The 15,835-nt window shown below is 36.3% G+C and overlaps 2 protein-coding genes and 1 pseudogene across 4 annotated transcripts in view; 2 read left to right on the top strand and 1 right to left on the bottom strand.

The window, feature by feature from the left end:
- Positions 1 to 1,174: 1,174 nt before the first annotated feature.
- LOC105146070 (uncharacterized) overlaps positions 1,175 to 15,835 on the bottom strand; it is a 184,457-nt gene continuing 169,796 nt past the window's right edge. For all 3 annotated transcript variants that reach the window (XM_087411462.1, XM_087411463.1, XM_087411464.1), the window contains one exon: positions 1,175 to 4,382. In XM_087411462.1, the coding sequence (XP_087267588.1) occupies positions 3,910 to 4,382 (473 nt within the window). In that variant the 3' untranslated portion in view covers positions 1,175 to 3,909. The remainder of the gene's footprint in view (positions 4,383 to 15,835) is intronic.
- LOC147910783 (uncharacterized) lies at positions 9,456 to 12,258 on the top strand (annotated as a pseudogene).
- LOC147910782 (uncharacterized) lies at positions 12,257 to 13,237 on the top strand. The gene has a single exon (XM_087411500.1). The coding sequence runs from the start codon at positions 12,310 to 12,312 to the stop codon at positions 13,012 to 13,014; it is 705 nt and encodes a 234-aa protein (XP_087267626.1). The 5' UTR covers positions 12,257 to 12,309; the 3' UTR covers positions 13,015 to 13,237.

Genomic DNA, 15,835 nt, shown 5'->3' with positions numbered 1-15,835 from the left:
ATATATACGCATTATATATATATATATATATATATATATATATATATATATATATATAATATATGTATATAATTTTAATATTGCATATTTAAACATAGGGAATGCATAAATAGCTTAGCATTGGTAATTTCTATCTGCAACGTATGTATATTTACACATTATAATATACATATATGCAATATTGTATAATATTGCCTATATGTGTATTATATTTAAGTACATACACCACTAATATTTTAACATGATTAACTTCTACATCTTTTTATTAACGTAGCAAAAAATGATATGGCTACGTATATTATATGTGTAATATATTTATGTATAGCTAATACATATCGCATCTTGACCTAAAATGATATTGTATTACAGGAAAAATACTATTAGGGCCATATGTCAATGTACACTGTCAATACTGAAAATCTATAGTTACGTATTTTCAGTATTCGCAGTCAATATCGTGTACAATCATAGTATCACTCTTTCCTATTCAATATCATTTTAGGGTTTAGTCAAAATGTAACATATATTATTGTCAATATATGGACACGTGTTTCATATATGTATGTCTATATATATAGTATAAAATATATTATATTATATATATACATATATATATATTATAATATATATATATCTATAGGATATTCATGAAAAGGACTTCATATGTAGGGCAATGTCTATTCATTTATCAATTATATTATTATTACCTAAAATGCATGGCCGTAAGGCAAAAAGTGCATACGGCTTCGTATAACTATTAAAGTTAAAAATCTGTACTTTATGTATATTACATATATATTTTTTAATACTGGTGGTATACAGGAGGGGGCTTACCGTCAATACCGTCACAAGCATCAAACGACGCGGCGCGCCTGCTAAGCCATTCCCGCTCCTCGCGGCCCGCGTGCTCGGTGGGCCGTACTTTCGGTAATAATAGGTCGAGAGGACGTGCGTATTCGGTTATCTTTAAACGTTAATATCTCGTTAATTATTGTGAGCATTACAAAATGGTAGAGGACTTTTCTACTCAGTTTAGCCCACTCTACCTGCTCGGGACGAGTGGGATCGTATATTCATGACACTCTGTATATTGGAACACGGCCTGCATGTGTACATGATACAACTGTATTTCTAAGGCCCGATTCTACAAATATAAGATTAACTTCAATTACGGTTTATTTTTTTTTCAATTCTAAAATTGGAAAATTTTCCAAAATAAATTTTATAATACATTTGTGGATCCGACCCTAATATACGTCCCTGCTAAGATGGTAATGTAGGAAACGGAATAAAAATATCGATAATTAATCGATCGAATTTCCTGCATATTAAAAGAGCATCTTATACATAGAAAATAAAAACCTGTAATATCGATCTTGATTAACTTCATCCTTCGCTCCAGCATCCCCTTAATACTGTATTTTCTCATGTAAAAATGAGAAAATGCAATACTAAAAAGTTGATAAAAAATTCTAAAAAAATTCTTAGAACTTTATGAGGAGAAAATAAATGATTTTTGTCTCTTGCAGCTTTTCTATAAAGTTGATTTGAGTAAAAAATTATTCAAGACCAATATTTGGCAATTTTTAGTAATTAATATCTTGTTAACTATTGCGAAAATTGCAAAATGGTAGAGGACTTCTCGACTCAGTCTTCTCTACTTGCCCATGAAATATTTGGCGATTATTTCCAGACACCCTGTATAATTGACATATTTTATATACAATTATATATACAATTATATATACAATTATATATACTCATATATAAAATATGTATTATACATATAGGTATTATATATATATACACATATTTATAGGCGATAATACATGTAGGTAATAATACATGTAGGCAATAGTACATGTAGGCAATAATACATGTAGGCAATAGTGCATGTAGGCAAACGTGACTTCATTTCTAAAATTTTTACTTGTGCGCAAAAGTAGATGTAGGCAATCGATCTGTAGGCAATTATTTATGTGTGCAAACTGTTGGCAAAAGTAATGTAAACAAATGGTACCGTAGGTAATCGATTTGTAGGCAAAAGCAACAATCTCATAAAGTATCATTTTATCCTTGTTGTTTGCAAAGTATTAAACAAAGATATTAGGTGTTGGAATTAATTCGTAGCGTTTTTTAATGAAAGAATGTTATTTATTTCACATGAGCATTAAAAAATACATTAATGAAAGTACTTCCCATCACTTGTAAAACGCTACGAATTAATTCCAACACCTAATAAAATAATGTAACATATTATAGGTGCAATGAAACGCAGCCTAAGTGAATATTTCGCTAATAGTTAATTCGATTGGATGCACTAGTGCACATTAAAGCTGTTACAAATTGATGTAAAAATATGTATTTAATATATTAATATAAAATTGATTAAACTGTGAAATCATCAGTACATTTTGTTGTAGATAGAACAAAATTATTTTATAATTCGAAATATTATTTTACTTTATAATCAACAAATTATTGTTCAAAAATTTTAATACATACCAGTTCTACCCATCGAATTCGCTATAAATATGAAGCAGAAATGTATATGCACACAATCAGGACCAGTAGATTGACATTAGAAGTTAACCTATAGGTTATATATAAGGGCGACAAGTTTAGAGAGGCAGCATTTTTTTTTTAATTTCTAAATAATAGTCATTTTTGCCAGACGCAAATGATTTAGAAAATTATTCTTGAACCGATGACCATTATATTTAAATCGAGGTTTTGCGATTTTTTTTTTGTCGATTTCTACCAGAGAGAAATCCGAAAAGGATTATGCCGTCTTTCTTCATATCATCGATACAAAATATACATAGAATGGAATTAGTTGGTTTGCAAATAAGTTTGCTATTAAAATAGCGCGTAAAATTGTAGTAAACAAAATGTATTGTATATAATTTTGCAACTTCTAAGTGTATATATAAAAACATTGTAATTGAGCTGAACTAGTAAAATCCTTACAAAAAATCTCTTATTTTTGTTATCGCAACTATAGGCTTGGGATATCTCAGTTCGAGAATTGAATAGGAACGGCAACGATTTAAATGCTCAAGAGCGACAGAAATCTTAATCCGACCATGCACACAATATAGATGATACAAATTCATAAGGCAACAATTTAATGTAAAAACCGATCAATTTATTCGTGATATAATAATAAAATGATAAAAATTACAAAATTTAATATATCTTCTTTATTGCAATGATATTAACTACCTTTTAGAGACAGAAAAACTAACTACACGTTCATAGGCACGTTCTGTATGAGTTACAGTTGTTGCAATGTAATAGATGCGCTATAAAATTCAATACTTTTAAATAATTCATATCTTTGAGCAGTATATCTTACTTATCATACCCCGCATAGTAAATTTACTATAGGATATTTGTAATTCTTACGTAAAATTAAAAAATGGAAAATTGATGTAACTTATTACAGTTATTTGATTATTATTAATAAGTCATTTATAATTTCTAAATGGGATAAGAAACTTAATAATAAATATTATTCCTTAATAATAAAATTATTATTAAGGAATAATATGTATTTAAACATAAACATAAACTTTCATAATCTAAGCTTTGTCCTTAAACAAAAATTTTATATATTTATTGTTTTTACAAATCTATGGAAATTTCTTTTTCATATAAAGAAACAATTACTTTTTGTGTTTGATAAAAATAATTTCAAAGTTTGTTTTTCAAATATATTGAAATGTTTCCTCTGTCACCCATAATGATTCTATATCATTTATCATTTTTACTTAAAATATATTTTAATACAAAAGTCTTTTTAGTACTGTAAGGCATAAAAGTATATTTGAAAAACTTAATAACATACAGAAAATGAAAACGTTAAATATTGGATGATTTTTAATTAATAAAATAATATTATTTTATCTAATTGCAAGGACTGGCTGGATGGTTTATTGTTCCTGACTGCAACATAATAGCTTGTACAGAAAGTGTAGATGATATAGTTGCTGCTGTCACAGCATCTGTACGATGATGGTGATGGTGATACAGCGCTGATGCGTAATACTGTTGATGATGTGCTAGATGAGGATGATGATGGTGAAGATAACTGCCCGATATTCTATGATCATTATTATTTTCATTATTACTGTTATTATTATTGTTAACAGAATTGTCATCACGACGGTTGTGATGATTATTATTGATCGTGGAGCATAATGACGAAGTTGGTGAAGAAGACGACGAATTCTGTACATTACAACTATTAGCCAGAATGTCATGTACAGTGTGAGGACTCGGCCATTGCAAAGAGTTGTTGATAGTTGTTTGATGTCCACCATTATCATGTATTGCTGGAGGAGACGATGATGACAGTTTACTCTCCGATGATGGTCCAACTAGAAATGCAATAATAACAAATAAGTAGAATGACAGCTTTTAATCCTCCAATAATGCATAGTCTTTTATGGCATATTAACTTTTTAATTGTGAATTTAAAAAAACGAATAGAGACAGGATTCGATATCGTCTTCTAAATAAACTTAGTAATGTTGAGATTGTGTACAAGAATGTCAATATCCAGTTTGTTTCGTTGCAAAGACAAATAGAAGTCTTGCCTGTATCCTCATAAGAGAACATGCTACATTGCGAAAGTGATATAAAATAACATTATTAGTAAAAGCATCACATTTACAATAAGTATTGTGTCTACTGAGTGAATCGTTCCGGAACTTTCCCGAAGATACGCTTTCGTGATACTCACGCCATGAATAACGTTTCTATAAAAAAAATTTTATTTGCAATCGATATAATCGGTCAAAAACAGTTTTCAATTCAATGAAATTCTTTCGATCGATCTTCATTTCTATTTCAATCAACTTTACCTCGTCGTTCAGCTGACAAAGCATCCGAATACGGGAAGCGCAGTCGCAACTTCCCCTACCTCTCTCGACTTGTCTCAATAACTGAGAGTTATTTTGTTCATGAATTCCCTTTCATACTGCTTTGCTCTAACCTGAACTGCTGTCACAAAATTTTGAGCAGTATATCACAAATCTTATTGAACACAGGATCTCCCAGATCTTCCACTTATGTCTTGGACTCTTGTCTCTTGAATTTTCGGGGAAAAGGAGAGGATTCAACCATTAAAAAAACAGACTCCCTAATCCTCGTCTCGGTATTTACTTAAAATTCCACGGAAAAACCGCGTATCATAAACAATCATGGGCGAAACAGTCTTCTGAGACAGATTTTCCGTTCTCAATATTCAATTTTTCCCTCTATTTTTTTCTTAAATAAAACATCATTTAAGTTTTGCTTTGCCTTCGTTCCAATGAAATGAAGATATTTTTTCCTGTATAAAACGTTACTTTTCTTTTTCGTTAACTTCACCCGTGCGTTATCTTTTTAAACTTGTTACATTTCTTCATTTGAATGTCACGTAATTATGTTCATGCGTTCCGGCAAGCTATGAGTCTCTCTCAGTAAGAAATAGAAAGCGAAGAGTTGAGCGAAGCGAACAAAGAGAATTCAGTACGGTTCCGTAGCTGAATTGAATTGATTGTAAAAATGAATCAATAATAAAGATGACATTTGTATTAGCTAGTACAGTTTTCTTTTGTCATCCCAAATTGATTCTTCGATCCGAATTCCACGTGCAGATAACGTTCAGATCTAGTATTGATCTTACCCAAACTATGAGCGGCTCTGAGTGTTTAAAATATGCTCCCGCTTTTTCCTTCTGCAAAATTACATCTAACAAGTAATTTTTGCAGAAGAATAGGTTGAAGTTAGCAAATAAGTGCTCTGATTATATGGCGCTCAGAATCAGCGCGCGCTCTTCGTTCACTTGTACTAAATTCTTGGCTAGTATTCATAAGTAATATTTTAAGTAAGATACTAATATGGCTTTGTTATGATTAGTTTACGACTGCTTAAGTATATGAAACATACAACATGTTAGGAATGGTTTTATCGATTCTTTTAAAAATTTCTTTTAAATATTTTTATAACAATTATCTATAATGTATTAAGGGCATAATTTTATAATAATTATTTATTTAAAAAAATGTAAATCTTTATTTTTTTGTACCGAAACAAATTTTATTTCTTTTTATTTCTTTTTTTAAATTTTCTTGCCTCTATAGAGATGATTGTTTTAGGTCGGTGTTTTTGCTTGAAATTGAAATGTGTCAGTATTCCATTACCGTACCTACTCCTCACTTCATTGCTGTCGTAGCGCGCGATACTCGGTCTCATGAATGACACTACTATGAAATCATAAAAAATTTTTGATCTATGTCTTTCACTATGTTTAAAAGTATTCTATTACTAATAGTATTCTATTACTTAAAGATATTATTATTCATAATATTAGGTGTACAACTTTGCTTCATTCCATTTTTTTTCCGAAATTCGAGGCTTTATTGTAAAACCTAGATATACATTTATTCAAAGTATTGTCCACCGCTGGCCATTATTTTCTCCCATCTTTCGGGCAGGGTACGAATCCCGCGTCGAAAAAACATCTTTTGAGGCGATCTACGAATCGATCCAATTTTTTCCTTCTTCATAAGATCGGAAGTGCTGGTCAGCCAGGCCGTGTGCCATTGATCGAAACAAGTGATTGTTAGAGGGAGCAACGTCTGGAGAATATGGCGGGTGGAGTAGGACTTTCCATTTCAATGTTTCCAAGTATGTCTTGACCACTTTCGCAACATGGGATCGAGCACTGTCATGCTGTAAAATCACTTTATCGTGTCTCTCGTTGTATTGCGGCTGTTTATCTTTCAGTGCTCGGCTCAAACGCATCAATTGCGTTCGATACTGATCGCCTGTGATTGTTGTTGAGTCTCCCAATGATCGTGCAATGATTCTTCTTGATTTTGAGTCTTGATCGAGTAATGCCTCCAATTCTGCATCTTCGAAAACCTTCTCTCTTCCACCGCTATGCCGGTCTTCGACGTTAAAAATCACCGTTCTTGAAACGTTGAAATCACTCACAACACGTTCTTTCACTAATAGTCTTATAAGTATTTGAGAACATTCGATGAGCCTCAGCCACAGATTTCTTCACATTGAAGCAGAAAATTAAAACCTCTCGCAAATGACGAGAATTTGGCTCGTAAACTGACATTTTCAATCGAGAATAACTTTATGATGCAGATACAATCGACTAATGTTTCTGGGGTTATGTTGACAGATGTCTAAGTTTATTGTATGACGTCTATGATCTATTTATTTCGACCACTACTTACCGCCATCTATAGGAAAACGGCGGAAGCAAAGTTATACACCTAATATATTTAACTATAGAAATATAAATAACAAAATACTTTTAAACATAGCGGAAGATACAAGTAAAAAAATTTTAACGATTTCAAACTAATATCGTCTCTGAGAGCGTCGCACGCTATGACAAAACAACAATCAAGTAAAGAGTAGGAACAATAATAGGTGTGAATACCGACACATTTCGATTTCAAAAAACATCTTGGACAGCTCTGTTTTAAGCAATACAATACGGAAGAAGATTACAATCCAGTATTCATAATTGATTTTTATAATTAAGACTGCTTTAAGCAGTAGTAAACTAATCATAACAAAATCATATTAGTATCTTAAAATATTAATTATAAATATCAGCTACGGATTACAGGTAACCGAAGAGCGCGCATCGGTCTTGAGCGCCACATAGAACGCTTACTCGCTAATTTCAGCCTGCTCTCCCGCAAAAACTACTTGTCAGACGCAATTTTGCAAAAGAAAAAAGTTGTATCTTTTAATGTAAAGTATCATGTTTTGTACTTCGGAAGCGCGAATTTTGAAATAATATGTATATTTAACAAAGATTTTTTTTCTTCGGTCAGATAATATGTCATAATACCCCTCCCCCCTTCATCCCATCGTTCTCAGCTGACCAACCGATTCTGTATCAGAATTGGTAAAAAACATGTTTTAAATATGCTTAATTGATGTTTTTAAATATGTTTTTTTTTTATAATACTGTTTTACAATGTGCTTTTTGTTCCTATTTCTTGCTTTTTGCTATTTTTTTACATCTTATCTTTTTGCTTCTTATCCGGTTTTTGTTTTATATCGTACGAGATAAATGTTAACGAACTTCGAAAGAAACAAGAAATACGTAGTAAGAAATACAATTATTGATAAAATAATTATAAAGAAGAAAAAAGCAAAAGGTAAAAAACAAGAAACTAAGAGCACATAGTAGAATAGGCTTAAGGCTAATTCTACAATATGTTCTTTGTTTCCTATTTCTTGCTGTTTGTCTCTTGCTTTTTTGATCAATAAGACAAGACACAAACAGCAAGAAACAGAAAATAAAAAGCACATTGTAGAATTAGCCTAAATCATATTTGAAACATTAAATAATATTTAAGAAAAAACATATTATGTTTTATTTAAAAAAAAAACATTAGTCTTTACCAACTCTGTTCTATTATATATAGAAGGTTCGAAATAAACTTCGCTCCGAAAATATCTGAATCGCGTCAAATACCATCGAGCATATTATCGTGCGAAAACTGGTTCGCGTGCATCGTGGGGGAAAACCGGCTATCGGAAAATAATCCAACGCCGAGAAATAAAAGACACGATCGCGTGATAAAAAGGTCTAATCTGATCCTTTTCCAGAGCACTCCAAATCTCCAAAAATCTGATCCAGATTCTACTAATAGTGAGAAAAGAAAGTAGAGCGTATTCTGTCTCCGCTGAATATTCTCAGCAATCGGCGAGTCTGACTCGTTTTCCTATCAGAGAGAAAAACAAGATAGAACATTCACTGTCTCGATCGAGCGTTCTCGGTAGCAGCATATGTTTCTACAGACTTTGACTAGAAAACAGGAGTTGAGTGTTCTCCGTCTCTACCGAGCGTTCTCAGTAGCCGCTGCCATGTATTATTAGCGCAGGAGCAGCTTAGCTACTGCACCCTGCAACCTGCACGCCTGTGCATTCGCACGAATTCGAGTTACATTATTCCATGCGCTCGTATTCTGAACTGTATACACATGCCTGCCGTGATACCACGTTTTATCAGAGCCGCACAACGTCTGACTTCATCGCGCTCGGCGAATTAGTACCATCTAGTGTAGTCGCACTCGTTTCCGCGGACCGCGATCCGATCACGCCACAAACTCAAAATCTGTGTGCGTCACCTGCAGATTAGTACTGCAGATTAGTACTTTTGTTATTATCGATTGATACACGTATACTTTACACACATATATCGCGATCTTATACATCCGACATATATATAATACAAACACGATTTATATTCTATTTCATATTTTATATTAGTGTAGCTTATTTGAGAATATTAAATAAATCCTTTTCTATATTGATATTAAACCTATATTATATTCTGTTAATATTCGCTCCACTTCTTCTCTTTTCCTCTCTCTCCCCCCCTCTCCCCTTTTCTCTCTTCCCCTCCCTCCCCCCTACGAGTCAAATCTTATTCCCAAAATCTTCCGACGAAACTAATTCGCAAATAAAATTAATGCAAATTAATTTTTCTATTTTCTTATTAATTTTAAAGCAATATTTTCGCTTCCATCCTGTTAAGTTTGATTAAGGCTTAGTTTCACAACTCTTAATCAAGATTCAACTTATCTCATTGTCTTTTTCCAATTCTAGAATTGGAAAAAAAAATTGGAGAAACAAATTGAACCTTGGTTAAGAGTTTAACGTGAATTGTGAAATTGGACTTTTACCCGAGATTCCTTCAATAAACAAAGGACACTCTGATCGAAAATATCTTTCGACATTGAGTAGGAATAATAGGCGGGTTCTAACTCAGGTCCTCTGAGGGGAGCGCGGGGCGCGGGGATACTCATAGGCGCGGGGGAGTAGGCGCGGGGAGTACTGGTAGACGCGGGGAAGGGAGGGAAGGCGCTGGAAGTCCCGGCGCTATCGATGTTTACGTCCCGGTGCTATCGATGTTTACTGATGTGTCGCCATGTGCGGTGTCACGTATTATTGGGACCGCCGCCACCCATCACCGTAGATGCTGCCGCCGCCGCGGACCCCGCGTCCACCCTAAGTGCGTTTCGAACTGTCGCCGCGGACCCCGCGTCTATCCCAAAAAACAAAAAAAAATGCGTTGCGAGATCACCACCACCACCCCAACACTCACCCCAAAAAATGCGTCCACTATAACGTGGTTTGTCTAGAAGATCGGTGGCACATCATCGATGTATCGGCTGCTACATAAAGCGCCTTCAATGAGGGATAGATGATGATAATGAAATCATACTGCGTTCTCACAATTCTTTCTTTCAAGGTCAGAAACGTTGATAATGATATTTATCTAGGAAGAACCGTGAGATCAGGTAACACATCGCTATGCGTTAAGAGAGAAACTGATAACGACATTTTTGTAAGAAGAGATCGGTGACACATCACCGATGCTGCAACTCAATAGGGAGGATAGACAAAGGGACAAAGAAGTCGCAAGTAGAATATATAATGGGTCATAAGCGCGCGGCATCTTAGTTGACGTTTTTAAAAATTACCGAATCGCAATAAGTGTAATGTGAAAAGTATGGCTGATATCATGCAGACGTTGAGGACATGGATGATGTAAATGCAGACAAGTTATTTGAAGCATTGGAAATAGAATTTGAGGACATAATGGACGATGTAGAGTTCGAGAATATCGGTAACATTGAGAACAGAGTCGACGTAGCAGAATATATTAGAAATGTGGATGAGGAACAGTTCGCGAATATTAGAGACGAAGTGTTTGATGAAGTGGAAATAGACTTTGAGAATATAATGAACCAAGAGTCGTCCGACGAAGAAATACTGTCCGACGATAGTGGATGTACTAGTGATATGAGCGAGTATGAAATGGATCGCGTAGAAAAATTCGTGTCGTCTCCAGAAATTCGTACATTGAATGCCCGTACTAAGCACTGTGTGATCCACAATTATTATACAACGGATGGTTCTTTAACCGTATGCACATCATGCATGATTCGTATAGCTGACATTAACGATGGAGGAATATATCACGTCAGGGTGCATGAGACCGGTTCTTTCGGTAGGCTAGACGGCTGGTCGTGCACCAATTGCAGACTACCTTTGTACATTATATTCTCATGCAGCATGTGTCCACTTTGCACACATTAAAAAAAAACATGGAAAACTACGAGCGAGTAGAACGCGAACTGTTGGAACAGTGCAGCCAGGTCGCTACTCTGGTGGAGTGTTTCTCATGGCTGCAACGATGCGACGAATGCATCGAGCAGCTCGAAGAACTTTGTCGTGCCAAGCGTCCGCGTCTCACCACTGGATACAGACAATCTGCGGTGACGAGAATCGCGCGACTCGCGGGTGCAAAGTTGGAATTGAAGCGACGTTTCGTGCACGTTGGTGGCGAGTACGCGAGTGGCGAGTACGCGAGTGGCGAGTACGCGACGAAAGATCTCTCGTCTGGCGAGAGATCGACGCCGCGTTTGAAAGCCGTATATCGACAAGAGCTGTGATAAACTCTAATCACATTGAGCCGCGGCGGTTTTTGGAAGACGCGAGAGAAATAGTGTACGAGACGCTGTAGAAAGACACGGTAGCGTAAAAGTGAACACCGCATTCAATAGTGAGTTCGCGACGAAGGATAAATGTGCTCATAAGAGCATAATTACAAAGAACAACGAGATATACCGATACACCGATTTGCGCGAGTGGTATGAGCAGCGTGTCATCGAGCCTATCCTAGCATCGCTCGAAGAATTCCAGGAACGTAACAGCGGATGGGCATTGTCGCGAATCCTCAATTTGATAGTGAATGTGAATAAGCATAATCCAATGCACGCGGGATGTCACATCAAAGTGCCACGAGAAATAGCGACGAAACGAGCGGTGATCAGTGTGCGTTCAACGGACAATGCGTGCTTCGCGTGGTCGGTGGTCGCCGCGCTGTATCCGGCTGAAAAGAATATGGATCGGGAATCGTCGTATCCGCATTATACGACAGTACTGAATCTCGCAAACATTGAGTTTCCAGTGACTTTAAAAGATATTTATAAATTTAAACGGTTAAACGCGGTGTCGATCAACGTGTACGGCATCGAGAATAAACAGATTCTTCCTCTGCGACTCACCAATGAAAAGAAGAAGAAACACGTCAACGTGTTGTACGTGCAAGATCCAAGCAACGGTGTTGGACCTTTTGCGTGGATAAAAAACCTATCCCGTCTCGTGAGCTCGCAGATTAGCGGGAAAAAGAACAGGAAATTTTTCTGCGATCGGTAAGTATACATGAAAAAAAAAAATTATTATAATTTTCCATCTTACTAATAAAATATGATAATAGTTATAATTTTTTCTTTTTTCAGATGCTTGCACTATTTCAGTGCCAACGAAAAATTGCAGTCGCACATAATGGACTGCGAGAAGATGAACGACTCCGCTATCCGACTGCCAAGCGAGGACGACAGGTGGCTCGAATTCGACAATTATAACAATCGAGAACGAGTGCCGTTCATCGTCTACGCCGATCTGGAATGCGTCTTACGCAAGACGAAATCTGACAAGGAAGACGCATCATCGTACGCGTATCAACAGCATGACGCGTTTAGCATAGGCTACTACGTGCGATGTGCGTACGATGACGCGTTATCGTCGTATCACTTCCATCGCGATGAAGATTGTATAGCGTGGTTCGCGCGACAACTCAACGATTTGGCGCATCTAGTGAAAAATATAGTATCCGCCAACGTACCCATGGAAACGTTATTGAAAGAACAATTGGAGGCATACCGTAGCGCGACGCGTTGTCATATTTGTGAGAAACCGTTCGCGCCGGACGATACGAGGGTCCGCGATCATTGTCATCTCACCGGTAGATATCGTGGTCCAGCGAATTCGAATTGTAATTTAAATTATAAAAATTCATTTTATATTCCGATCGTTTTTCACAATTTATCGGGCTACGACGCACATTTTATAATTAAGGAAATTGCTGCCGCGTACGATGGACGTGTAGGTATACTACGTGTAGATAACTAAAGAAAAATATATTTCATTCACTAAACATGTCGATAGCACCAAAGACGCAAATGAAAAGAATTTTCAGAAAAATTGCATAAAATTAAGATTCATTGATTCTTTCAAATTTTTAAATGCAAGCCTTGATAAATTGGCGTCGTATCTCGATAAAGATAAATTAAAAATTGTACGTTCCGAATTTCCAACATTATCGGATGAAGAATTTGAATTACTCACACGAAAAGGTGTCTTTCCGTACGAGTACATTGATTGTGTCGAAAAATTGCAGGACACGCGCTTACCACCGCACGAATTATTTTTCAGTTCGTTGACAGGCGATACACTATCCGAGAGCGATTACGCTCACGCCGCGAACATCTGGAAGCGATTCTCCATTCGAACGCTCGGCGAGTACAGTGATCTGTACTTGAAAACTGATGTCTTGTTATTAGCAGACATTTTCGAAAATTTCCGCAATAGCTGCATCGCAAGTTACTGTCTCGATCCCGCGCATTACTATACATTGCCAGGTTTCACGTGGAAAAAATTTTTTAAACAAAGGGAAAAAACGCAGTATTCGGAAAACTATGGAAATTTGCGAAACTACTTTTGATAAAAAATTAAAAAAACAAAGGACGGGGTACGCGCGGGGCCCTGCGCGAAACCGAATTTTCACAGCCCGCGTTTTTTGGGAAAAATTTTGTTGCCGTCAACCCAAAAACCGGGAAAAAAATTCCCAAAAAACCGATTCCCGTGGTATGTGCATATTTTGACAAAATCGAAAGTCTTTTTTTGTACAATTTCATCACGAGTACTTTCCCCGATAAATCCGACAAATGCAGACCCTGCCCAACCGAGGGGGATAGTCTTTTTACAAATAAATGCGACAATTTTTTCGAACATGAAACGTTTTCGCTAATTCGACCGGGCATTTTCCGGCAGTAACTGTCCCGATATCCCCTTCGGAAAAAAAAAGTACTCGGCCAAAAAAAGGGGGAAAAAAAACGGTTTAATAAAAAAAATTTTTGGTTTTAAAACAAGATTCCGGCGAGGGGGATCAAAAGGCTTAAAAAAAAAAGGGGCAAAAGATTAACGTCGAAACCGCAAACGTAAGTTCGCATTTCCGATTTTAAACGAAAGATTGAAATGACTCCCGAATCGTGTAACGCAAAATTACACGGGGTCAATTCCAATCAAAACGCTCTATTCCCCTACACAAAACAACTCGTCCCGGGCCGACGGACTTCCCAGGGGGACTGGGGGCCCTTTGTAATCAAATTTTTTTTCTATTATTTACTTTTAAACTTTACCTTTTTTTTATTTATACATATTTTTTTTTTATGTTTTACGTTATTTACTTTCATTAATACCACCCGCTTTTTTTTAAATTTTTTAAATTTCGTTTAAAATTTCTATATCTTTTTTTAGTTTTTTATCATTTTCCCCCCCTCCCAAATTTTTTCCCCAAAAAATTATAAAATTTTTTATCCCCCAAAAAACAAAGTGATATGAAAAAAAATTAAAAAAAAAAAACGTTTAAATACTTATTTTTTTTATACTTATATTGATTTTTTTTTTTTTTCCATGTAAAAAAAATTGCGAAAAAAAAATTTTATAAATCGGGTTTTGGTACCAAAATTTTGCGACCATCAACCCCAGCCACTTGACAAACCCTTTTTCTCCCTTCCTGCGCAATTTTCCCTCCACGAATCCCCGTCGGATGAGTACGCGAAAAAAACTCGTCCCGTAGAACGCCCCAGGATGGATTTCCGTAAAATAGTCTTCGAAAATGGTTAGGGGATTGGTACCTGCACTTTACGAAAAAAACCCCCTCTTTTTCCAATTTGGTGTACCCTTTTTCCCCAAAAAAATCTTTTTTTTACTTGCTCCCTTTCCCGAATCGCTCATTTAAAAATTTTTTGCTGGACCACGTTTTTTTCACGCTGTCACCAGCCCAAAACCCCCCTTTCGGCCCCCCGGGGGGAGTTACGTTGGGGGGCGCTGCCGATGTGCATGCTTCGCGCTTGTAATCTTAGAGACGGGGCCCGCTCGTCGATCCTTTGTAATTCCTTTTGAGTGAAAACCCCTTCCCCCTTCCCCTTTTTAAGCGACGAAAAAACCGCTCGCTACCCTTTTTAAAAATTTTCAAATACGGGGAATATTTTTTTAACGTGGGTTTTTTCAAGTTTTTCTGCCCCCCAAAACTTTTGAAAAACTCCTTCCCCCCCCCCTTTTAAAATTTTTTTAGGACCTTCCCTTGCAAAAATTTTTATCCCCCAAAAATCCCCCTCTCGCTTCACCCTTCCTTAAACGTAGGGGCCCACGCTTTTTTTGCTCAAAACATCGGGGGGGGGAAATAGTTTTTGGCCTCTGTTGAAATCAGTACGGAGCATCTAAACCCAATACCCCCCCCAAAAATTCGCGATCCCAACTATGCCGGGGTCTTCGGGGAAAATTTCTTCCCCCCAAAGCGGCATTCCTCGACGAGTGGGACGTCCTCCGACTTTTTTTTTCTTTTTTCCCGCTGGATTTCTTTTCTATTCACTGAATCAAAAACCAAATTTTTTTTTCCTCGCTACGCCCTCGCTGCCCCGTTTTTTTCGCCCCCTTTTTTAAATTTTTAAAAAAAACCCCGGGCTTCGCGAATTCTTCGTAATCGCACACTTTTGAGCTTTGTTCCCCCCGGGGGGTGCGAAGGTGAGAAATGTAACGACCCCCCATCTTTTGGGTGCCCGTGCCAAATCGATCGAAAAAAAAAAATTGTCTTTAATTCATTGCTTAGGTAATCCCTTTCCAAATTTCTTTCTTCTTTTTTTGGGGGGACGTTTTTAAAACGGCGCGA

This window comes from Acromyrmex echinatior, chromosome 1 (assembly GCF_024713525.1).
Source record: "Acromyrmex echinatior isolate Ae372 chromosome 1, ASM2471352v2, whole genome shotgun sequence".
NCBI lineage: Eukaryota > Metazoa > Arthropoda > Insecta > Hymenoptera > Formicidae > Acromyrmex > Acromyrmex echinatior.
Note: the sequence above shows the minus strand (reverse complement) of the source record. Positions and strands in the feature narration are given on the sequence as shown.